The 26,744-nt window shown below is 40.4% G+C and overlaps 1 protein-coding gene across 1 annotated transcript in view; it reads right to left on the bottom strand.

Moving 5' to 3' along the window:
- Nucleotides 1-26,744, bottom strand: part of LOC121867850 (chromatin-remodeling ATPase INO80-like) — a 138,244-nt gene that overhangs the window by 104,517 nt on the left and 6,983 nt on the right. The window contains exons 2-9 of the mRNA XM_042367973.1: nucleotides 24,740-24,858; nucleotides 18,759-18,835; nucleotides 14,452-14,678; nucleotides 12,784-12,954; nucleotides 11,351-11,482; nucleotides 10,155-10,313; nucleotides 5,730-5,888; nucleotides 726-901 (exon numbers count right to left, since the gene is read on the bottom strand). Of these exons, the coding sequence (XP_042223907.1) occupies nucleotides 726-901; nucleotides 5,730-5,888; nucleotides 10,155-10,313; nucleotides 11,351-11,482; nucleotides 12,784-12,954; nucleotides 14,452-14,678; nucleotides 18,759-18,835; nucleotides 24,740-24,858 (1,220 nt within the window). The remainder of the gene's footprint in view (nucleotides 1-725; nucleotides 902-5,729; nucleotides 5,889-10,154; nucleotides 10,314-11,350; nucleotides 11,483-12,783; nucleotides 12,955-14,451; nucleotides 14,679-18,758; nucleotides 18,836-24,739; nucleotides 24,859-26,744) is intronic.

Genomic DNA, 26,744 nt, shown 5'->3' with positions numbered 1-26,744 from the left:
GTACAGTACAATACCAGTACAGTACAGTACAGTACAGTACAGTACCAGTACTATTTGCTTTTAAGTTGATGGCATCAAAATGAAATACAGTAAGACCCCCAAAGAGGAACTTCCATTGGTCAGAAGCCCCCATTAGTTGGACTAGGGTGCGTGTGTCTGCCATCACTCACCCTACACCTCAGTCATTGATAATACTACTTGTGTAATGTTTAGTTGATAAGACTATTGCTTTTACAGAGTGTCTGGACATGTATTGTGATCAAGGATATTAAATACATTTCAAGATGACAAGTGTCTATTATTTTGACCCATAAACATTGACTCAATTTCAGAATTGGTAGTAACCTCTGATATGCCACCTTACGTCCTTGATTCCAACAGTGATTAAACCAAGAGATAAATGCTAGTTTTAAGTGTAATTGTACAGATAAATTGAAGTGAAAATAAATAGTATAAGTGAAACTACAGTAAAGTAAGTTTAAGCAGCTCCTCTTTGTCCTCCAAGTCAAGATTCATCAAGATTTGTCTGCTCCAATAATCTCAAAATTCAGCCGCTACAATGTAAGTACAGTACACTGTTAACAAGTATTGGTAACTTTAATTAATTTTTTAATGTGATTTTTCAGCAAAATGGTGGTCAAAATTACTGGGCGGGGGGCGGGGGACTGACTTAGACTTGCAGTAAATTAAAAATTAGAACGGTTTAGAAAAATGAATAAAATTACCAGTCATAATCATCAATTGACGATGAAGGCATAGACCCATCATCCTCCAACTGCTTGAGGATGCTGCTGGTATCTTCATCCTCCAGAGACGCTGACCCCATCTTGTTCTTCATAAAGTGAGCGTACAGTTCTGGGAGAGTGATGAGGAAGTTCACCTTCCGCTGTTGCCTCTTAACCTGACCAAACACAACACACAATATTAACCACAAACTAAAACAATAAATACCTAAACCTTTTCCCCAGGTCATTCTAATTAAAATTATAAACAGTACAATACAGTAACTCAGTGATTAAGCTTTATTAACACACAGGGGAAATGAACTACAGTGAGTTCTGCTATAACATCGTGTTTCGACAACGCGAATTGGCTCTAACGCGATTTATGAATAGAGGAACGATATTTGTATAACGCGAACGCTTGTTTGCTGTAACGCGATTTTTGCTTACTATTTCTCCAATTTTGTGGTATTAACTGTGAATATGGTAAAGAAGAATATCTCCAAGAAGCGTTCTGGTGATCGCATTCCCGGTGATGATCGTAAAAGAAAGGCTATAACCCTTGAAGAGAAGCTCGATGTTATCTACCTCAACAAACCCTTCTCCCCCATCAAGTTATATACATATTTTTTCAAGGTAAAGTGTTACATTTACTGTATGATTTCATTATTAGATATGAATGTAACATTTATTTAGACTGTGCTATCCTTTGTGTTAGGCTAACTACTAAATTTTTTTCGATTTCGAGTAGTAATCTGCACCTATCCCTATTTTCTCCATAAGCCCTGTTATTTCTATTACGCGAATTTCTATAACACGATGTTTTACAAGAACACAACTATCGCGTTATAGCAGAACTGACTGTACGTACTATATCATACAAGGGAGACCTTAAAAGTGAAAACATCTGTGTCATTAAACGTGGAAAAGATATTTACCCGGAACAAAACTCTTTTATACCCATAACTCTATAAAAGATTGAACATTTTAATTTAAACCTATAGATCCTAAACCTGTCATTCTCTTATATACAACTGATGTCACCTTTCCATATCACAAGACCTGTAAGCGACCCAAACAGCGCTCTCCGTTTGTTGTGGTGACACCAGTGTGACACCCTGGGGCACTCCTTACAGTTATATGGGCCAAAGTATTATTGTTGTATATGATTGGGGATAATTAGCAGAAGTATAGTTATCCCATGTTGAGTAGTGAACCCATAAATATTGATAGTACCATATGTACTACCAACAGTTCTAGTGAAGGTACCATATGTAAGCTTGTCATGTGGTGTGTTCTTTTAAATGTACAACCAGTAATGATGTAAGAAGCAAGAGTACCTGATTAGAACTGCAGAGTAAAGCCAAGGAGTTGATCCTTGTAGTTGTATGTTAATTACATCTTAAACCAAATTTAATATCATATTAATAAACCATTTTTAGGGTATGTTAGGGGTATCATTTTCCCTCAGCATCTACCTTTATTCTTGTCCAATAGATTGATACCAGAATTACAGAACCCATGTGCCCTAACCCTCGCCATGCTACTAAAAGTCAGAGGTTATGAAGTAACTATATGAAATGAAATAACTAGACAGAACTGCGTGGCATTGAGAAGTGATACCATCCTCAAGACCTGACTGAATTACTCAGAATAGGCAAACTGTACTCCAAGCTTTGTCAATAATTTGTTAAACTAAAAAATAACTCTTTCTCCCTTTTTTATTCCTTTATACAAGTGTCTTATTTTGAAATTCTAACATTAAAGTCCTGGGAAAGAACAGTGAAATATAAGTTAGGATGTAGCCAAAGAACTGAATGATGCTTTGCGCCTCGTGGCTTGGCCGCCATGCCTGTCTAGACCGCTTGGGTTAGCCTGCCTGCCACTGTCCGGGGTTTCCTTCACACCCCATGGTGGAAAAGAGAACTACATGGTCAACTGTTTTCCCACGAGGGGCGAGCGTGATATTTTTTAAAATAAATTTATACATTGCCGAGGAAGTTACAAGCCAAGTATAATACCATATTTTACGGCATATAAGATGCTCGGCCATATAAGACACACCCCCCATTTTAGCAGAGATATTTAGGAAAAAAACGTTGTGTGCATTTTCCTCCTGTAGTTGTATTAGCCCCTGTCTCATTGACAGTAGTGCTTAGGTAAATATGGGTTAATACATTTATGTTGTATAATTATATCACCCCTCGTAATTTTCCATGAGCTGCGAGGTTCATGGTCAGGTCACGTGATGGGTATTTTCCTCTAGCAAGTAGCGTCTTAAAGATGATTAGGTCAGCCATAAGAAACCGGCTCTCTGCCTCAGTTATCACTCGACCCTCACAAAGCATAGACGTGGAACCCAAGCTTCCCAGTTAAGCATGCCGTCTATTCTACTAGCCCTCACAGCTTTCAGTGATATTACGGTGTCTCCTTGTTGAAGTGCACACACTTTATTTTATTATAAATAAATGAAGAAAAGACCCTTTGGGTTTGACAACTTAACCCATAAACTCCAAAGCTGTTATATAACAGTTCCCCAAACTAGTTATATAGTCATATTTGTCTTAAAACAATATATACAGTACTGTACCAGTAAATGTGAGGGTTAAATAAAAATACCAATAAATACATTACAACAAAAAATACTGTACAGTACTGCACGGGAAAAATATGAAGTTGTTTGCAGTCATATTTCCCGCCTCTGCTGATGGCCGTGAAATATTTCAATGTGATTCTGATCTTTTAAAATGTTAGTTTTTGCATAATGTAATATAACTGATAAGTAATTTGTCTTTGTTTGTTTTATTGTGGGTAAAAATAAGTACAGGTGTATGTTAAATGAGTCCTCCAAAAGCATGAATTTGCTCCCAGAGTTTAACAGTTAATTCATGTATAATATTTCTGATAAACTTCCTACATGCTCATGTTTGAAATAATGAATGTATATATCCTTATATAATTTAGATAAGTATCTTTCTCGTTAGAAACGGTCATGCCAAAGATTAGGAATAAACTCATTTAAAAATACATCATTACTTCAGGATGAAATATTGGACAGGTTTGCAACAGCCAATCAGCTCTAACTCTTGAGGAGGGGGAGGGGCATCTTTTCTCAGCTGAGAAAAAATGTGCTATTGTAGGAGTATTCCAAGTGGCTAATGGGAGGATTATTCTAGGGTTATGTGGCATTAACTTGGTGGAGGCGGTGACTGGTGAGTGAGTGAGCTGGCTGATGCCATCTAACGGGTAAGATACATGGTGCTTGACCTGGATTGGATCTAACAGCCAGGTTGATGACGTGATTGACTGGCTGGCTGAACGATTACCCTGACTGTGCCTCGTCTTGTATGCCGGTGCACATGTGGAGTGAGCCGATGAGATCCGTCTCCTAGCACTCACTGGCTGGACACCCCAGATGCAGAATCCAACAAGTGAACCGCCTAGGACCAATTTATATATATAGGGAGTGGTGACGCGTTTAATGACGCGTCAGTTGAGTGGAGAGGGTGCATGGGGAATGTAAGGGCTCACTAGTCAAACTTAATTCCACCTCGCAACCCGGCTGGGAAAAGGTGACCTGAGGGAACTCCTCCCATTCTGACTGGAGTCACACACCACTGGTCGGTAGAGTGACCTGATGCACCGAGGCAAGGTTACTTCAGTTGATCTCACTTTCATTTAACGTTAATGGGAATCAACAGCCCCTATATGTAAGTGACCGAACTCTATCTTGTGGGTGTAAGCTTTACTGGTTTATGGGATAATGTAATGTTATGGGACTATTGAGTAGAGTAAGCACTAGAGTAACTATTGGCTTCAAAGAGTAAGTGTGTTGATTCTCTATTAAGTAATTTCCATTTTCCTGAACTGTTGGTGTATGTATGTTACGTGACCACATCCCGGTGTATCGTCAACTGCCCATCGTGGTTGACCATTCACTCTGGGGTGCTGAGGAAAGATTTGGTGCTATGCATGTGTTGTTATTTACCTTAACCCAATAACTGCAACATACATTCTAGAATGATAAGCAGAGAAGTGCGACATACATTCTGGAATTCAGAGCAGAATACCCACCTAGTACTGCTATTATGTAAACAACACAACAAGGGCAGCAACAACAGTCCCCTTTACTTCTTGGTTGAGTTTCCATGACCGAGCAAGACCCCATCAGTTTACTTAGCATTACAGCAGCATCCTTCTTGTCTGGGGTTGAGTCCCAGTAAGGACGTAACTCTAGGAAAGTTCTTCTATACCATATGTCTCTGATCTGAGTGTGAACTGATGTTGTCTAGTCTCCTGAGGCTCACCCAGGACACACACAACTCACTCTACACCTCATATAAATTTCTGTCTATGTGAGCTTAGGGCCGGGCCAGCCGTCGCCACACACAGGGAACAAAAACTATAATCATTTTCAGATTCACAAATATTTTAGGATCTTCTCTTGCATATTGTTATACTTCCTAAGTGTACTGTATTAGCCCCTGTGTCACACACAGCAATATTTACAGTACAGTATACAGTAGATGTGGGCTGCATACATTATAATTACAACACCCATGGTAACCAAACTGTCTAGTAAATACTTTCTAATGCTGAAACAAGTTATGTATGTAATGTAACCTCTTTGTCTTTCAACTGACCTCTGTGCATCACTGTCTACCAAGGTCATCAGTTTATTTACTTCAGTCATACCCAGTCTCTCAGACACACCACATGTGTGTCAATGAAGCTCACTATAACTCACTTCAACCATACTAACACTCATAGCTCGTGGTCTGAGTTACGGTGATATCACGCATTACTCGTGCATAGAATATTTTATTGACAAAAAGAAAAAAGACAATTTGGGTTTGTAAACCTAACCCAAAACATTTCATTGTGTATGTTACCAACAGTGCTGTATACAGTACAAGACCAGTCATCAATGATTACACCAGATAAATACAAGTAACATAAAGGGAAGAATATTCTAACAAAACATCATATTCATTACTTCCAACTCACCTCTAAGATTTCTTTATCCATCTTGCGTTGTTCCTCGGCCTCTCTCTCAGCCCGCCGATTCTGTTCTTTTAAAATGCGATCAAACTTTTTCCACTCTCCCTGCATTGTTCTGGTGAGTCTCTTGAGCATCCACACTTTGTCCTTCACAGTCTTCTGGCTCTGTAATAAAAGATACATCAGCCAGAGTCACGGACAGTTACAAGCAAGTACAATGTCTTCCCCCATCCACTTTGTTTCCCATCACCAAATACATCAATATACTGTATTGTATCAGCATACTAAAGGTGATTTTCAGTGACTTTTTTACGGGGATTAGCCCACGCGGGCACAGGTCACTGACCCACATCGGGGCCTAGGGGGCAAAAATGTAGCAGTACAGGTTGTACCTCTCTAGCCCGGCATTCTGTGCTCCGGAAGCTCCCGTGGTCTGGAACGATTTTAGTTTGCCCATGGAGAAAATTAATTTGAGTCTGGTACTTTCAATGTTTGGCTAAATTTGGCCTTATTTACCCTACTTTTTTGCCAAATTACTACCTGTAATAAATCAATGAAAATAACACAGATAAAGTTAAATAAAAACTAAAAACAACAGAAAAAGTTCTTATGTTCTACAGCTTCAGCTAGAGTTGAACCTGATGACTTGGCAACTTTGTCATCCGAGTAAAAACACACACAACAACATTGGCTGTCCTTATGTTTTCAACTTTACCACCACTGGTGGGTAGAATTTTTGTTTTAAATTCAGAAACATTAATTAAAATAGATATGAACAGTAAATAAATGTTGCTTTCATATTCTTATGTAGAGTAATGACGATATGTTTTCACATGTGCGCACTTACATACGCGATCTCACTTTTTTTTTACCATTAATGGTTAGCTACTTCCATTGTTCCATTTATTAACATTAAATAACATTACTTAAAACAACCATATTAATTTTTTACATTAATTTTACTACAGCCACAACCAGGGTCTTATTTTCTTCAGTTTTATATGTAGAACCAGTCAGTCACTGGTTTTGTAAACATTAACCAAAACAATGCCGTCTCGTCTCCTCGTGTGTTTTAATTTTCTACGTATTATTAATGAATTGTATTGTTCATTTTGCACACATAAACATTAATTCAATCAAAAAGACATTCAGTAATAAACAATAATGAATCTTTTGTACATAGAGAAATGACGCCGTTTACACAATTGTGCATGTCTGAACGTTGGCGGGCCGCTCAAACCCGTCGAAATTCGAGTTTCTGCCGTCGAAATTTTAAATTGTGTAGTGTTTTTTTTTTGTCCAAATAAAAATCATTGAATTAAAAACTCGCGAAATTTGAGAACCTATTGTACAACATTTAACCCTTCAATATGTCTTCAAAGAGACCATGAAGCAGTGAAAGTGGTGCTAGTGCTTCCAAGTGTATGCAAAAGTCACTATCTATCCAGGAAAAGGGTGAATTTCCATGGTCCGGAAATTTCCATGATCTGGCACCGGTCAGGTCCCGAGGTTGCCGGACTAGAGAGGTACAACCTGTAGTAGTAGTAATAATAATAATAATAATAATAATAATAATAATTATTATAATAATAATAATAATAATAATTATTATAATAATAATAATAATAATAATAATAATAATAATAATAATAATAATAATTCATGGTAAATAAAATTTTTAATACAAAATACAAAATTGAAAATAATAAAATAATAATAACAACACTGTAATAATAATAATAAAGAGCCATAAAGAAATACAAAATTAAAAAAAGATCAGAAGTGAGAAACAATACAATATATGTATGTTGTGTTGTCAATAGTAAGAAAAACAATTGAGACCCTGCAATTGTGTGTAAATGAGGCAGAAAGTCAGATCATCAGCCTGGGACTTGGTCACATATGGCAGCAGGGTCTACCATCAGACAACACATTATGCTTCCAATATCTTCCCAGGCGGTAGTACCTCCCTGTTTGGTAGCTGCCTACTACTATACTGTACACTCACTCCAAAAAGTATCTGGGTAGAGTGCATTTCTACATTGATCAAAATACAGCATAACTTAACTTATTAGTACAGCATGCCCTTAAAATTCACGGAGGACACCCAGGATGTACCCAAGAATGTTTGTGGAAGCTCTTAAAGATTACGGCATGTTTGTGACCCTCCTCCAACCTCCCCCTACTCTCTCCTGCCTCTTTTTACCAGGCAGATGAGAAGCACTTGTAGCTCCTCTGCCTTCATCATCACCATCATCATCATCATCACCATTCACATATTCATCATCATCATCCACATATTCATAAGTTTCATCATTCACATACCCGTAGTCATCATTTTCATCATATTATTCATCAATGGGAGGGGAGAGAGGAACAGGCTCTACACAACAGCCAGCAGGGAATGGTGAGTGTTACTCTACTTGTGGTACTTAAGATAATGCAAAAAAAAATTGTAGTGACAAAAAATTTAAGATTTTTTTAACATACAAAAAAGGTACCCACCCCCCTCCCCCTCCCCCTCCCCCAGGTATTCATGGATTTGGCCATTCACTGACACACACGGCTGTGGGGATTTAATTCGTGTGTCAGCCACACCGAGATGAGGTGGGGTGAGCGGGTTGATCGAGAAGCACCGGTAACTCTGGTGACCGCTCACTTTTGTGGATCTTTGGGTCAAAAATAGACACAAACATTTAAATGTCTTTACATCCAAGTTAAAAATAAAAATGATGACTTTGGGAAGATAGAACTGACAAAGTTCTACCAATAATGTAACTGTGTCTTTAATGTATCAGTGTGTGTGTATGTCTCTGTGTGTGTGTATGTATATCTGTGTGTGTGTGTGTGTGTTTATGTCTCTGTCTGTGTGTATGTACCTCTGTGTCTGTATGTCTCTGTGTCTGTGTGTATGTCTCTCTGTGTCTGTATGTACAAGTCTCTCTGTGTCTGTGTGTACATGTCTCTGTGTCTGTGTGTACATGTCTCTGTGCCTGTGTGTACATGTCTCTGTGCCTGTGTGTACATGTCTCTGTCTGTGTGTACATGTCCCTGTGCCTGTGTGTACATGTCTCTGTGCCTGTGTGTACATGTCTCTGTGTCTGTGTGTGCATGGCTCTGTGTCTGTGTGTACATGTCTCTGTGCCTGTGTGTACATGTATCTGTGTGTACATGTCTCTGTACCTGTGTGTACATGTCTCTGTCTGTGTGTACATGTCTGTGTGTGTGTACATGTCTCTGTCTGTGTGTACATGTCTCTGTGTCTGTGTGTGTACATGTGTGTGTGTGTACATGTCTCTGTCTGTGTGTACATGTCTCTGTGTCTGTGTGTACATGTTTCTGTCTGTGTGTACATGTGTGTGTGTGTGTACATGTCTCTGTCTGTGTGTACATGTCTCTGTGTCTGTGTGTACATGTCTCTGTCTGTGTGTGCATGTCTCTGTGTCTGTGTGTACATGTCACATCTGTCTGTGTGTACATGTCTCTGTGTCTGTGTGTGCATGTTTCTGTCTGTGTGTACAGTCTCTGTCTGTGTGTACACATCTCTGTCTGTGTGTACATGTCTCTGTGTCTATGTATACATGTGTGTGTGTGTGTGTGTGTGTGTGTGTGTGTGTGTGTGTGTGTGTGTGTGTGTGTGTGTGTGTGTGTACATGTCTCTGTCTGTGTGTACACATCTCTGTCTGTGTGTACATGTCTCTGTGGCTATGTGTACATGTCTGTGTGTGTGTGTGTGTGTGTGTGTGTGCATGTGTGTACCCTCAACAGTCATATAACCATGTACAGTACAATACAACATTTCTCGGCCACATCTGCACCAAACATGAAGGGTGAACTATGTCGGGTACACAATAAGGGCTGAACTTTCTTTAGGTCAAAGGTCGAGGTCAAGATCAAGGTCAAAGTTGTCAAAAGGTCAAAAAATCAAATTGGTGCTCCTGCTTTTGTCATCCCTATCAGAAGTGCTTTGTGTTGACGTTAGGTCTGGCGTCTGTTCGTGAGAGTGTCTGTACTGAACAACTCGGTCAGTCTTGTGTGATCCAACCCACCATTGATTTTTTTATTTCAACTTCTGGCCCAACTAAATGATTTACAATTCCAATGGTATTTCAAACAGAGGAATTATCCCAGTGTATGTCCGTACGAGCACAGAAGAGTTGAGTGTTGTGAATAGTTTTAGGGGAAAATTTACATAAATATAAGATAGAGAAATGTTGAAGTGAAGGGGACAGGGGAAGGAGGAGGGACACTCTTAATAAGGTGATGTGAGAACAATAAAACAGCAATAAAGATAAACATAAAAAAAAACTGTTTATAGAATCTGAGGATATTTCAGTTAGGAAAATAAATCCTTGAGTTTAGAAAAATTACTGAAAGATAGAGAGAGATAGAATAAAGATAAAGAGTAAATGTATAAATAGAATCACTTACCTGTAAAGCCTTTTGTCTGCACACTCTCATACAGCCGGTGGCCATCCTCTTGCAGTTCTGTAAAACCTCTTTCCGAAAAGATGCTTTTGACTTCTGACACCTCCCCACTTCCTTCTTGGCCATCAACACCCACAGCTTGTGTCTCCTCATGGTCAGGGCCTGCAGGTCAAGTTCAGTCAATCACAGACACATTGTGTTTTTTCTTTAGTTCCCTTTTTAAAGTGTGTCAGTACAAGAGACAGTGAAAAACATTGTCTATATCTTAATCCGTTACTTTAACATCTGACCATTATTTTTGGATGACCCTATATAAGTATATAATACTGTGCAGGTAAATAACATTATATGACCCTATATAGCTATAAGACATTGTACTGTGTTGAGTAATATAATGTACAGTTCAGTGTTGTACTGTACACATTGGACCACATCCGTGTACTCTGGGGAGTGTTTGCTTGTTGTGCTTTACACACTCTTACACACTCTTAGGTCACACTACAGTACTGTCTCTTATGATGCTTCAGATACTGTAAGCCTATAATGATTTATGAACAATTCTCGTCCGGGTTGAATGCTTAAAGAGTTTTAATTATCCTCAGATGAACCAAAGACCTAAGTAAGATGCAGCCCAGGACACATGACTAACTGCTGTACAGTATAACAAAATAACATTCCTCAACATCACTCTCTTGCCTGACCTTTGTTGCATGGGTCAAGGTGTTCATATCCTAACTCAAGAGGCCCTGTATTACCTCCTGAAGGGATGCCCACCAGATATTAAAAACTTGTCCTGATAAATCTAAATGAGATCACAAGTCTCCCTCTGTACAGGAACTTGAACAAACAGAAAACACTCAACACCAAACAGCCCTTTGAGCTGTCTAGCACAGGTATTATTCTGAGTCAAGCTGGAGGACTATATTCTTATCTTTCCTCCATCCAATAAAACATCAACTTCCTTCTCTAACACTGATACATTCAACTGACTCATTGCCTCATACAGGAAACTTATGGAACTAGTGTGAGGGAACAAACAGTCAATTAAAGAATACTGTATTGTATATAAGAGCTAAAGTTTATAGGACAATTCTGCCTACTTAAACAAATTATCCCTCACCACAAAATACATCCATCTGTGAGGCCAAGATACTGAACCTGATCAAACACTGCCACAAGAACACCACCACAAACATTACCTGAGCATCTAACTTCTTGGGCTTTTTATCCTTCTTGTTGCTTCTGTTGCGGCCCTTGACTGGTACAGTGAGGTCATCAGAGGTATCATCTGGGAAGCTGTGTAGACTGTCCTCATTCTGAGCCAACGGACTCTGGTGGATGACATAAAACTGTGTTAACACCTTTGAGTACAAAGACTTAACCCCTTGAGTATGAAGACTTAACCCCTTGAGTACAAAGACTTTACCCCTTGAGTATGATGACTTAACCCCATGAGTATGATGACTTAACCCCTTGAGTACAAAGACTTTACCCCTTGAGTATGATGACTTAACCCCATGAGTTTGATGACTTAACCCCTTGAGTACAAAGACTTTACCCCTTGAGTATGATGACTTAACCCCATGAGTATGATGACTTAACTCCTTGAGTAAGATGACTTAAGCCCCTGAGTATGAAGACTGAACCCCACGAGTATGATAACTTAACCCCTTGAGTATAATGACTTAAACCCTGTAGTACAATGACTTAACCCCTCGAGTACGATGACTTAACCCCTTGAGTACGATGACTTAACCCCTTCATGATAACCTTAATAATCTGACTCTCACTAATCACTTATCCTTAATCCAGATAGGTGTTTCATCCATAACTTGTGTTGAAAAAGGTGGAGAAGATGGCAAATCAAAAGGTATATTTCGGTAAAGTTTTGTCAACACCTCATAAATAAGTGAGTTAATTTCAACAATCATGTGAGAAATTGACACAACGACTCAGTGACAGAACCAGCAGGGTTATATCTGGTTGGGTAATGGAATATTAACTCATAGTCACACTTGTAATAAAATAAAATGAAACAAAAATGATGATAATAATGATATGATTATGATGATGATGATGATGATGATAATGATGATGATGATGATCCTCGACAAAACAGTTATTTGTTGCAGCTTTAACTCATCTAGATACTGAACATGACAGGTAAGGCATGACACAGGTTCTACTAATTCAAACCCTCACCAATGTAATTTTTTTTTCAGTATCCTAATCAGTTCACATTACTGTAACAATTATAGAAAGATTACAGACCATCATGAACATAGTCACTATATTATACAACCAATGTAATTAGTCTATCACAAATAACATATAAAGTATAGTTCAGAACAACACAGGTGAACAGATCTACAATATCTTAGGGTTTTTGAATGTTGGTTGGCTTCCACACAAGGCTCGGGGAAAGCCAAGTGCAGTCATATACAGTAGTACAGTACCTTCAATAAGTTACCATTACCAACAACAACACCACCATCACCATTACCAACAACAACACCAACACCACCACCACCAACAATAACAACACCATCACCACCGCCAACAATAACAACAACACCACCAACACCACCAACACCACCACCACCACCACCACCACCGCCAACAGTGGTCTTACCTCAGGATCAAAATCCTCTTCATCTTCTTCCTTCTTTATCTTCTGCAGTTTCTCCTTTTCCCTTTTTTCTTTATTTTTCTTTCGTCTTGATCCAGCCATAAATCGCTGATGGTCCGGATATTTGTCAACACGAGACAGGAGACCAGCACTGTAGTACAGGTAGCCCCGGTTCTGTAACATCACCATAATGTAATAATAATAATAATAATAATAATAATAATAATAATAATAATAATAATAATAATAATAATAATAACATTAATAACAATAATAGTAATAATAATAATAATAATAATGTAATAATAATAAAAATAATAATAATAATAATAATAATAATAATTCAGTATTACCCCGCTTTACACGGTTTCACTTTCCGCGATTTCGATTTCTCATTTACACGGTACCTTGCTAGAACCGGACATTCACTTTCCGCGGTGCATCTACTCATATACGTGTGAAGAATAATTTTTTTTTTATTTAGCTCATAAAATTCATACAAATTACCCGGCCAGAATATAATTTATATTGCTGGAATTCTTACAATATGATGATCATTTTGAATATAAACATCATGGATTTTGCATTAGACATACAAATTTTAGATCTAATGTAATAATTTGGTTTACACAAAGCAAATATTTTATCTTTTGTGCAAAATATATGAAGTTTACATTCAAAATATTCCCTGACCTGCAAGGAATCCAGAAATGTCAATTATATTATCCTAACTTTAGTCTGAGGTATTATTTATTACTAAACGTTAAAATCTAGTGTTTCACCCAATCATTTCTCAGAGAGGTAGGGGCCAGTGAGCTGGGAAGAGGGGGGGGGATTTGAGTCCATTATTTGAATGGACATTAACCTGGCGACTGTATTTCTCTTAAATATTAATTGTGTGAGCATACCATCATAAAATTTAGATGTTATTTTTACTACAACATAAGTATTGTGTCGGAAAAAGTGGAGTTTGGGGGTCGGGCCAGTCTCTATTGGAATTAATCCCATATGTTCTGTTGTTCCATTTACGCGGATTTCACTTAACGCAGTACGTACCCTGTGGGTTCAATTGACCGCGTAAATCGGGGTACTACTGTACAAAGTATATCTCTCCCCCCCCCTCCCCTATGGTTACCTGGTCATAAATATTGCCTCTGTAGTCCCCCAGCTTATACTGTACAGTACACTTCTCATTAATGCACCTATTGGTAATAACCAAAGGTTCAGTTCACCTAAAAAGTGAAAATACTGTAACACTTCACCCTCAAGGATGATCCACTGAAAGCTTAATGGTGCCAGATATAATGTGAGGGTTGAAGAAATTAAATTGCAATGGCTGCCTGGGGGGTTATTTCCCTGAGCTGTAAAGTTACAAGTGAACCCTCTCAGGAGGATTTGTTCCAATGAATCTGAATCTTTGCCAACTTTTGAAGCAACTTTGAGGCTACAATTTAAAAGTACTGCACTGAATCTATCCTGGTTGAGTGAGTGAGGTGTTGCTCTGCAGTAACTTACAGGGTACAGTATCCCGCTGCTCGACTATTTAGAGCTTGTTGTGCCGTGGTGTGCCAGTTGGTATAATATCCCATCAACAACCTATAAAACTCCCTCAATTCTCCATAACTTCATCAAAACTCCCTCAATTCTCCATAACTTCATCAGGTGACTTACCTCTTCATTTTGGTAAAAGTGTGACTGGTGGTGTTTACGGAGACGATGCTCCCGCAGCATTTTCTCCAGGTCAGCTGTTGTAAATCTAGATCCCCCATCATCTTCTCCATCTTCCGATTCAGACGATTCAGACGACGACGACGATGACACGAGCGTCTCCTTCAACCACTGCCTCTTACGCCGTATGCAGCTGAAGTTGTACAGATGTGATTTATCATTCTCTCGCTCTGTAAATAAACAAAAAATCAGGTTACTTTTCCTGATGAGAGAAGTTGATCTGTGAAGAATATTTATTCTATATTACTTTTCGTTAATTCAAAATAAATTGGTTTATCCAAGTCCTCCTTCAGACCCTACCCTGGCAATCATCTATGATGATCTGAGTATCACAACACTGGTAACTCAATGTGTTGTCTGTAAAAAGGTTGTTGGCAGCAACATAATAACATGCAGAGAGTGTGGAAGGCGGGTATAGTGGTGTAAATGGCAGACTGTAGGACGTTGTTGACTTTACGTGTGACACATCCCTAGGTAATCATGTAGCTGGCAAGGCTGAAAAAGCTCTACATTGAGGATGTATCCCTGGACTGTGTTACCAGGGTGATGAAAGTGTAGGGGAGGAGAGCTGAGGGTAGGTGATGAAAGTGTAGGGGAGGAGAGCTGAGGGTAGGTGATGAAAGTGTAGGGGAGGAGAGCTGAGGGAGTGGAAAGTAGGAGAGGAGAGCTGAGGGTAGGTGATGAAAGTGTAGGAGAGGGAGAGCTGAGGTAGGTGATGAAAGTAGGAGAGGAGAGCTGAGGTAGGTGATGAAAGTGTAGGAGAGGAGAGCTGAGGGTAGGTGATGAAAGTGTGAGAGGAGAGCTGAGGGTAGGTGATGAAAGTGTAGGAGAGGAGAGCTGAGGGTAGGTGGATGAAAGTGTAGGGAGAGGAGAGCTGAGGTAGGTGATGAAAGTGTAGGGAGAGGAGAGCTGAGGTAGGTGATGAAAGTGGGGAGGAGAGCTGAGGGTAGGTGATGAAAGTGTAGGGAGGAGCTGAGGGTAGGTGATGAAAGTGTGGGAGAGGAGAGCTGAGGGTAGGAGAAAGTGTAGGGGAGGAGAGCGAGGTAGGGGATGAAAGTGTGGGAGAGGAGAGCTGAGGGTAGGTGATGAAAGTGTAGGAGAGGAGAGCTGAGGTAGGTGGAGAAAGTGTAGGAGAGAGAGCTGAGGGTGATGAAAGTGTAGGGAGGAGAGCTGAGGTAGGTGATGAAAGGTGTAGGGAGAGGAGAGCTGAGGGTAGGTGATGAAAGTGTAGGGAGGAGAGCTGAGGGTAGGTGATGAAAGTGTGGGGAGGAGAGCTGAGGGTAGGTGATGAAAGTGTGGGGGAGGGAGAGCTGGAGGGTAGGTGATGAAAGTGTAGGAGAGAGAGCTGAGGGTAGGTGATGAAAGTGGGGAGGAGAGCTGAGGGAAGGTGATGAAAGGGGGGGGAGGAGATGAGGGTAGGTGATGAAAGGTGGGGAGGAGAGCTGAGGGTAGGTGATGAAAGTGTAGGGGAGGAGAGCTGAGGGTAGGTGATGAAAGGTAGGGAGAGGGAGAGAGCTGAGGGTGGGTGATGAAAGTGTAGGGGAGGAGAGCTGAGGGGTAGGTGATGAAAGTGTGGGGGAGGAGCTGAGGGGTAGGGTGATGAAAGTGTAGGGGAGGAGAGCTGAGGGAGGTGGATGAAAGTGGGGAGGAGAGCTGAGGGTAGGTGATGAAAGTGTGGGGAGGAGAGCTGAGGGTAGGTGATGAAAGTGTAGAGAGGAGAGCTGAGGGTAGGTGATGAAAGTGTAGGGGAGGAGAGCTGAGGTAGGTGATGAAAGTGGGGGGAGGAGAGCTGAGGTAGGTGATGAAAGTGTGGGGGAGGAGAGAGCTGAGGGTAGGTGATGAAAGTGTAGGAGGAGGAGAGCTGAGGTAGGTGATGAAAGGGGGGGAGGAGAGCTGAGGAGGTGATGAAAGTGTGGGGGAGGGAGAGCTGAGGGGTAGGGTGATGAAAGTGGGGAGGAGAGCTGAGGGGTGATGAAAGTGTGGGGGAGGAGAGCTGAGGGTAGGTGGATGAAAGTGTAGGAGAGGAGAGCTGAGGGTAGGTGATGAAAGTGTAGGGGAGGAGAGCTGAGGGAGGTGGACAGGGGTGGGGGGAGGGAGAGCTGAGGTAGGTGATGAAAGGGGAGGAGAGCTGAGGTGGAGGAAAGTGGGGAGGAGAGCTGAGGCAGGTGATGAAGTAGGGGAGGAGAGCTGAGGGTAGGTGATGAAAGTGTGGGAGAGGGAGCTGAGGTAGGTGATGAAAGTGTAGAGAGGAGAGCTGAGGTAGGTGGATGAAAGTGTAGGGAGGAGAGCTGAGGTAGGTGATGAAAGTGTGGGGAGGAGAGCTGAGGTAGGTGATGAAAGTGTGGGGGAGGAGAGCTGAGGGTAGGTGATGAAAGTGTAGGGGGAGGAGAGCTGAGGTAGGTGATGAAAGTGTAGGGGAGGAGAGCTGAGGGTAAAGATGAAAGAGGGGAGGAGCTGAGAGAGGTATGGATGAGTGGGAGGAGAGCTAGGTGATGAAAGTGGGGGAGGAGCTGAGGGTGGATGAAAGTGGGGAGGAGAGCTGAGGTAGGTGATGAAAGGGGAGGAGAGCTGAGGGTAGGTGATGAGTGGGGAGGAGAGCTGAGGGTAGGTGATGAGCAGAGAGGAGGAGCTGGAGGTAGATGAAAGTAGGGGGAGGAGCTGAGGGTAGGATGAAAGGGAGAGCTGAGGTGGGTAGGTGATGAAAGTAGGAGGAGCTGAGGTAGATGGAAAGTAGGGGAGGAGAGCTGAGGGTAGGTGATGAAAGTGTGGGGAGGAGAGCTGAGGGTAGGTGATGAAAGTGTAGGGAGAGGAGAGCTGGAGGTAGGTGATGAAAGTAGGGGAGGAGAGCTGAGGGTAGGTGATGAAAGTGTAGGAGACCGATGGCAGGTGAAGGTGATGCTAGGATGATATCGATAAGGTGATGAGAGAGCCCAGGTGATGTTGAGGAGACTGAGGGCAGTGATGAAAGCGTAGGGGATGAGAGCGTAAGAGGTGATGAAAGGGAGAGAAAGAGGAGCTGAGGTAGGAGATTATGGGGAGGAGAGCTGAGGTAGTGTTGGGATGAGATGGAGGCAGGTGATGAAAGTGAGGGAAGGAGATCGGGGTAGAGGTGATGAATTTATAGAAAGAGAGCTGAGAGCTGATGATTGATGAAAGTGTAGGGGAGGAAGAAAGGGTGAGAGAGGAGACGAGGGTAGTGACGAGTGTGGGGAGGAGAGCTGAGGGCAGGTGATTAGTAGGAGAGTATGAGGAAGTAGGGCTGATGGGTGATGAAAGTGTGGAGGAGAGCTGAGGTAGGTGATTAGGAGGAGAGCTGAGGGTAGGTGATGAAAGGGGGAGGAGAGCTGAGGGTAGGTGATGAAAGGGAGAGGAGAGCTGAGGGAAGGTGATGAAAGTAGGGGAGGAGAGCTGAGGAGGGAGGAGAGCTGAGGTGGGATGAAAGTGTGGGGAGGAGAGCTGAGGTAGGTGGGATGAGAGGTGGGGAGAGCTGAGGTAGGTGATGGGGAGGAGAGCTGAGGGTAGGTGATGAAAGGTAGGAGAGGAGCTGAGGTGGAGATGAAAGTGTAGGGGAGGAGAGCTGAGGGTAGGTGGAGAAAGTGGGGAGGAGCTGGGGGTGAGTGTAGGGGAGAGCTGAGGTAGGTGATGAAAGTGTGGGGGGAGGAGACTGAGGGTGAGAAAGTGTGGGGGAGGAGAGCTGAGGTAGGTGATAAAGGGGTAGGGAGGAGAGCTGAGGGTAGGTGATGAAAGTGTAGGAGAGGAGAGCTGAGGGGTGATGAAAGTGTGGGGGAGGAGAGCTGAGGGTAGGTGATGAAAGTGTGGGGAGGAGATGAGGTAGGTGATGAAAGGGGAGGGGAGAGCTGAGGGTAGGTGATGAAAGGGAGAGCTGAGGTAGTGATGAAAGTGTAGAGAGGAGAGCTGAGGGTAGGTGATGAAAGTGTAGGAGAGGAGAGCTGAGGGTAGGTGATGAAAGTGTGGGGGAGGAGAGCTGAGGGTAGGTGATGAAAGTGTAGGGGAGGAGAGCTGAGGGTAGGTGATGAAAGTGTGGGGGAGGAGAGCTGAGGGTAGGTGATGAAAGTGTGGGGGAGGAGAGCTGAGGGTAGGTGAAGAATAACCTCCAACATTAGCAGGTGATGAGAGAGGTCACAGATGCTTTTATAGCTAGCATACATAATCTTACAACCTGTCTATGTACTCTGGTAGATGATGCACTAACATGAGAACAATACAGTACAGTCAAGAGGCAGACTTACCATCTTTTGTTCTGGGGATTCCATTCTTGATTGATATCCCTCCTTCAGCCTCTGACTCTGATGCCGTGTCATAATCACTGAAGAGTTAAGACATGTTGAGTACAGAAGTATGACATAACATACAAGAGACATTAGATACAATATTAAAAATCTTAAGACTTAAAGAGTAGACTCCTGAAGCAGACCATTATACTTGTTGACTAAGTGTTTGATGAGGTCTGTGTTTGTTTGTGTCCAGAACCATTACTTGACTGTCCAAACCTTCCATCAAGGCAGTGTTCTCATCACCACACTGACTACACCAGGTCTTCTCAACCCATTTACTTTCATTACCCACCGGAGACATCAGTGCTCACCCTATTACCCCCCAGTGGCACGGTAAGTAATCAAATGTACAATAGATGATACTGTACACAAACATAGTCATAGTGTGTTTAAAAATAGAATGATCATCATTTAACCAAACAAATTAATCTCCAGATCACTCAAGTACCTGTATTATGAAACAGATACATATATGGTTTCCGATCACTTACACCCACCATATTGTTACGACCCTCCTTTCACCGCTTACCCAGCTTCCACCGCTGGTTACCGGAGGCCAGGTTGTATGTACAGAAGCAGTAGATATCTCACAAGTGTCGTCGAATTACCACTGGCTGTTCCGCCAGTCTCCGGTAATTTTCCAACGACTGTTATCAGTGTGCAGACAAACAAGAGGCAAGTACATTTCCACCAGTTCACAGAAACACACTTGTGCACTGTAGTCTGCTTTAATAGCCACTAATTCTTCACAACACTGAACACAGGGTAATGTCTTTACCACTGGACTTCTCACTTAAATATATACCAGTGTACAATTCACTTTTATATTGATCACAACAATTCCACAATACAGTACTTGCACAGCAATTATATTCAGTTGTCTTACTATGCTTGTTCTTTACACTCTCAACAGAAACAGACTCATAGGCCGCTCGTGGGTATTATTTATGTGTCTCGTCAGATGCCTAGAGCATTCTAGCGATATCCAGAAGCTGCAGGGTGGACCGAGACACACCTGGAGAGGTCTAGAATGATCTAGGCTAACAATAAGAAGTAAATCATAACAAAAATGATGTAATACATTCTAGAAAGTTCTTACATAAGTAATACATCAACATATACAAGAAAATCTTCCTAAACTTGCCAAAATAAGTGCTGCTTGGAATAGACAATGATCAAAACACCAAGTTTACAAACATCATAATACAGGTACACCACCGATATTCTTGGAACTGATGGTCCTGAACCTCCTTAATCCGGAGAAAATTACGTAACAGCATTTAACTGAACCCCCCCCCCCCCACCATCCTCCCAGCCAGGGTGAAGGTAGTTTAGACTTAAAGTTTTTATCTTATAAACTGTAGCTGACTAAACTTAGCAGAATATAACTTGCATTGTTGGAATCCTTGTAAGATGGTGATTAATTTGAGTATAAACATCACATAGTTTGCACAAGAGATAAGTTTTTTTAGTCCTTTAGTGTAGTATATTGGAGTACAAAGTGTGTACAGTAATATGTTGCTCAAAATTATGGCTTTTTCACATTTAATTTACATTTAATATTTGTTTAATTTAAGTTTCTATCAGTCCATGGTGCTTTAGAGACACAGGAGGTGTATAATTAGTGGCTCAGAGGTGTATTGTTGAATTATTATTACCTGACCTCGGTTGGTCCGGTAAATCAGATAATCCGGAAAGGTTTTGGAACCAATGGTGCCGGAAAATCGGTGGTGGACCTGTACCATATTATGCCTCGGCATAACATTATCAAATATAAATTACATGGATGGAGAAAATTCTAAGAGAATAAATTCTCATGTAAAGCTTAAGGAAGTATTGTATTGTGCAATTACAGCTCCTCCCCGACTTACAACCTACTCGACTTACGACAACCCGCACTTACGACCTGCCTCAGTCATACCAAAAAAATTTCAAATTACGTATTTTCGAGCCCCAACATCAGTATACACAGACAAAATTTTCGTTTGTAATTCACTTTAAAATGGCTGGCAAACTTAAAAGTGAGAGTTTTGTGGTGCTGAGAAATAAAATAAACACCCATTTTAGATTTTCTATGTATTATTCAAGCATTTTCGACTTATGACCTGAATTTAGATCCCTAACCCCGTCAAAAGTCGCGTAGGAGCTGTACAGTATTTACAGTTTTACATTGATTCATGAAATATCAATACCTATACAGTAATTCAAAATGGAGAGAATAAGTATAAAATCAAGCTGCTATATAAAGCAACAGACAACAGTTGGCTAACATCAGAAGGAGTTGTTAGATATCTCTCTTGTCATTTAGTTTTCTCTAAGATCATAAATAATCTGTAGTAGGCAGGGCATGAAGGATGAGGGAAACTACAGGGTAAAACATGGCAAAAAACTGATCATATAACAATAATATTATGTGCTTTGTAAATGAAGAAATACATTATTTACTGTAAATAATCCGCTGAAAAATCTGATATGCATGTGAGTGTTGCCGTCCGCTCTTAGTTTGTTTCAGCAATTAAGAAAGTACTGTACTGTATTAAGATGCTCTACAAAAAAAAAAAAAATACTCAAAGATTAAAATGGCTATGAAGTATTCCTTGTAAACTCATAACATTTTATGATGGCTACTGTATGTCTGACCACACAGTTAGAAAAGTATATTCTTTCTACAGTGAACATGAAAATGTGATGTATTATTTCTGACTGAGATACCTGAATCTTTATCCACAACCACCTCCATTACCCTCCTGGATACTGTTTCTCATATTACCGCTTTGGAGGTGATTATCCACCAGTCCAGAACCTCTCCACTGTACTACTGCTGACACTGCCACACTATACCATGAGTTATACTAATGATCTGCCTCACTATACCATGAGTAATAATAATGATCTGCCTCACTATACCATGAGTTATAATAATGATCTGCCTCACTATACCATGAGTTATAATAATGATCTGCCACACTATACCATGAGTTATAATAATGATCTGCCTCACTATACCATGAGTAATAATAATGATCTGCCTCACTATACCATGAGTTATAATAATGATCTGCCTCACTATACCATGAGTTATAATAATGATCTGCCTCACTATACCATGAGTTATACTAATAAGTCTGCCTCACTATATACCATGAGTAATAATGTGATCTGCCTCACTATACCGCAGGTTATAATAGTCTGCCTCACTATACCGCAGGTTAATGATTGCTATACCGCGAGTTATAATAATGATCTCGCATCACACCATGAGTTATATGTGATCACCACACTACACCGCGAGTTATAGCCAATGATCTGCCACTATACCATGAGGTTATAATAATGATCTGCCTCACTATACCATGAGTTATAATAATGATCTGCCTCACTATACCATGAGTTATAATAATGATCTGCCTCACTATACCATGAGTTATAATAATGATCTGCCTCACTACACCATGAGTAATAATAATGATCTGCCTCACTATACCATGAGTTATAATAATGATCTGCCTCACTATACCATGAGTTATAATAATGATCTGCCTCACTATACCATGAGTTATAATAATGATCTGCCTCACTATACCATGAGTAATAATAATGATCTGCCTCACTACACCATGAGTTATAATAATGATCTGCCTCACTACACCATGAGTTATAATAATGATCTGCCTCACTATACCATGAGTTATAATAATGATCTGCCTCACTATACCATGAGAGTTATAATAATGATCTGCTCACTACCATGAGTTATAATAATATCTGCCTCACTATACGAGTAATAATAATGATCTGCCTCTACTACACCATGAGTTATAATAATGATCTGCCTCACTATACCATGAGTTATAATAATGATCTGCCTCACTATACCATGAGTTATAATAATGATCTGCCTCACTATACCATGAGTTATAATAATGATCTGCCTCACTATACCATGAGTTATAATAATGATCTGCCTCACTACACCATGAGTTATAATAATGATCTGCCACACTATACCATGAGTTATAATAATGATCTGCCACACTATACCATGAGTTATAATAATGATCTGCCTCACTATACCATGAGTTATAATAATGATCTGCCTCACTATAACATGAGTTATAATAATGATCTGCCTCACTATACCATGAGTTATAATAATGATCTGCCACATTATACCATGAGTTATAATAATGATCTGCCACACTATACCATGAGTTATAATAATGATCTGCCTCACTATACCATGAGTTATAATAATGATCTGCCTCACTATACCATGAGTTATAATAATGATCTGCCTCACTATACCATGAGTTATAATAATGATCTGCCTCACTACACCATGAGTTATAATAATGATCTGCCTCACTATACCATGAGTTATAATAATGATCTGCCTCACTATACCATGAGTTATAATAATGATCTGCCTCACTATACCATGAGTTATAATAATGATCTGCCTCACTATACCATGAGTTATAATAATGATCTGCCTCACTATACCATGAGTTATAATAATGATCTGCCACACTATACCATGAGTTATAATAATGATCTGCCACACTATACCATGAGTTATAATAATGATCTGCCTCACTATACCATGAGTTATAATAATGATCTGCCTCACTATACCATGAGTTATAATAATGATCTGCCTCACTATACCATGAGTTATAATAATGATCTGCCACATTATACCATGAGTTATAATAATGATCTGCCACACTATACCATGAGTTATAATAATGATCTGCCTCACTATACCATGAGTTATAATAATGATCTGCCACACTATACCATGAGTTATAATAATGATCTGCCTCACTATACCATGGGAAACAACACCTCTCCTCTCTCACTTGTTGCCTCCTGCCATGAGAAACACCAGCTGCCTGCCCTCACACACTCTACACCAGTCCCTCCCACTCACCAGCTGCCTGCCCTCACACACTCTACACCAGTCTGTCCCACCCACCAGCTGCCTTCCCTCTCAACTCTTCATACCTGTTAATGGTCCCTCATGTTCTCTTGGTCACTCAACAGTCACATAAGGTAAAATATAGTCTACCCTGTTGGGCACCAGTAATGCCTTACAGTCTGCCTGGCACAGGATGCAGGGGGTGGCTCCAGTATCTATAGAAGCCTTTGTCTCCCATACAGCATCAGGTTCATCAGTGTGTGGATGTCAAGGTTGTCAGTTGGGCAGCAACAATATTCTTTACCTATGACTCTGGTGGCACCAAACTATACAGTCCAGTACTATATAGGAACTTTTCTCTCACCAAGTAAAATGCCAGGTTGATCAATGATGATCTTGTCTTTTAATGTAAACTTCCCTTTCTCTGTGGACAAGAGAGGTGTACAACATGACATTCATCACAGCAAAGGAGTCCAATTTGTGGCTCACAGACCAATTACTGTATCTAGTTGACCAACATCGCCTTGATCTTTGACTCACTGGCCCTGAAACCTTCCTCTCCTTCAGGCTGAGGTACTCTACATGTATCTAAGTATAATACCTGTACTGTACCTGAATCATGCCATGACTATTGGGACATTACATGGCAACTCAAGTTACAATTCTGAAATAAAAAGGTAAAGAACCAAACAGACAGACAGCACCACACCACTGTACCAGGACAACACAGCCAGCTCAAAACAATTCCTCTCAGCCAACAAGTTCTGACAATGTTCGGTGAAGGTAGACATCCTCACTACCATCACTGACTACACCCCATCATATAACCTCTATTCTATGTCATGTCTACTAACATCTCCCTAACAGATCAACTGCACTTATAGAGGATCAAGTCTGATGCACAGTTAACTTTAATAATTTCTATATGATTTATTATCAGTGTTGAGGAATTGATCTGCGACTCTTTCACTGTACTCGGGAGAAGTACAAAAACTACTTGGTAATACTGTATTACCTAATTGGCTGGTTGATGATGTGCTCCACATAGTTGAGGAACGGGTCCAACTTGAAGGCCTGTTCCAGACGCTGAATGTGTAGTGGCTTTGAGAACTCGGCTTCCTCCATCTGAATCATCTGTCAAGAAATAAAAACAGCTTAAAACATCAGCCTTTCTTTTTCCCAGGGTTGCCAAAAACCATTGTTTTCTTTTAACCAAACACCATTCGTTAAAGAATATGTTTTTGTTGTTGTTTTTAATGATATTATGTTGGTTTTAATAAGTTTTAAACATTTGTTGCCCTTTTTAAAAACTGTTTAATATGCTATTAATAATAAACATTTCATTCAGGATGAATTAGTAATCATTTATACTCTTTTCCATCAAAAAAATCACTATACAAAGGACAAATTTGTAATCCACAAACTTTGGTCAGTCACCCAGACTCATCCTTCATGCTTAAAGGCAAAAACTAAGTTTAAGTTCATCTTAATACATGAAAAAACTATTTGACTTTTACAGTTGAAAGTTTTAGACAATTCATTTAAGTACAGTTGGAGAGAGAGAGAGAGATGGGCAGTGACAACTTGGCTCCCCTGGACCCATATAATACATCATCTGAACACATTAGAATCAGAGGCAGCCATAAACAGAAGCAGTCACCAGTGGCAACTTGGCTCCCTTATAATCATGATTTGAAATGTGTACAGCCCTGTAAGAAGGCTTATTATCACCACTTTCACCAGTGTATAATAGTTCACACCCATGTCTATACTCACCAACCCATGGGGACATAACACATCCCTCTCTAACACCCACATTTATTTCAAATGTTTCACTTTCTTTTCCATTTACTCTTACAGTTGCCTAGCTGTTCTCATACAATGCTTTTACTACAGGTCCACCACCGATTTTCCGGCACCATTGGTTCCAAAGCCTTGCCAGATTATCCGTTTTGCCGGACCACCCGAGGTCAGGTAATAATAATTCAACAGTACACCTCTGACCCACTAATTATACACCTCCTGTGTCTCTAAAGCACCATGGACTGATAGAAACTTAAATTAAACAATTATTAAATGTAAATTAAATGTGAAAAAGCCATAATTTTGAGCAACATATTACTGTACACACTTTGTACTCCAATATACTACATAAAGGACTAAAAAAACTTATCTCTTGTGCAAACTATATGATGTTTATTCTCAAATTAATCACTATCTTACAGGGATTCCAACAATGCAAGTTATATTCTGCTAATTTTAGTCAAACATTTTATAAGATAAAAACTTTAAGCCTAAAACTACCTTCACCCTAGCTGGGAGGGAGGGAGGGAAGTTAAGTGCCCCCTCATTGTTTTGACTGGACTAAAGGAGGTGCCGGACCATCAGTTCCCGGAAAATCGGTGGTGTATCTGTACTACCCCAACAAATTATCATGCAGATTGTATAATATGGACACGAAGTAGTACCTTAAGATGTGTATTCTTATATTACTCTATTAATTATGTATAGTAAAGTATTACAGAACATGTATTAATCCTATGTAATGTTTCCATTTATTATGCACCATGTTATGTATATGTATTATCATATTTACATTTTATGTATTCAGCTTGTGAACACTGAGATCTGTGTATGCCAGCGCTGAGTGATACAGGGAGTTGAGATCGCTAGTCCTTATGGAGTGGAGGCCAGTTTATTTATTCCTCTGTATTCATCTCCCGTACGAGAATAAGAACCTATTTTCAAGATAACAAGTGTTTGCGTATACCCTCAGTAGTGTAGAACATTTTGGGGGTAACAAAGACAGACATAGATAGTACAGTATGTAATAAAATGATACAACAATGCACAGAACCTTATAGAACCTAACCTAAGCAACTTAACCAAACCTTACCTAACCTAACTTAAAGTACGCACAAACAGTGCTTTGACAATGGACACCAATTAAAGCAACTTTCTTGAAGCAGCATGGTGTAATTTTATGTTTTTTGTGGCTATAGGAGTACACTCGGACACAG

Source organism: Homarus americanus, unplaced genomic scaffold (genome assembly GCF_018991925.1).
Source record: "Homarus americanus isolate GMGI-L3 unplaced genomic scaffold, GMGI_Hamer_2.0 scaffold37032, whole genome shotgun sequence".
NCBI lineage: Eukaryota > Metazoa > Arthropoda > Malacostraca > Decapoda > Nephropidae > Homarus > Homarus americanus.
Note: the sequence above shows the minus strand (reverse complement) of the source record. Positions and strands in the feature narration are given on the sequence as shown.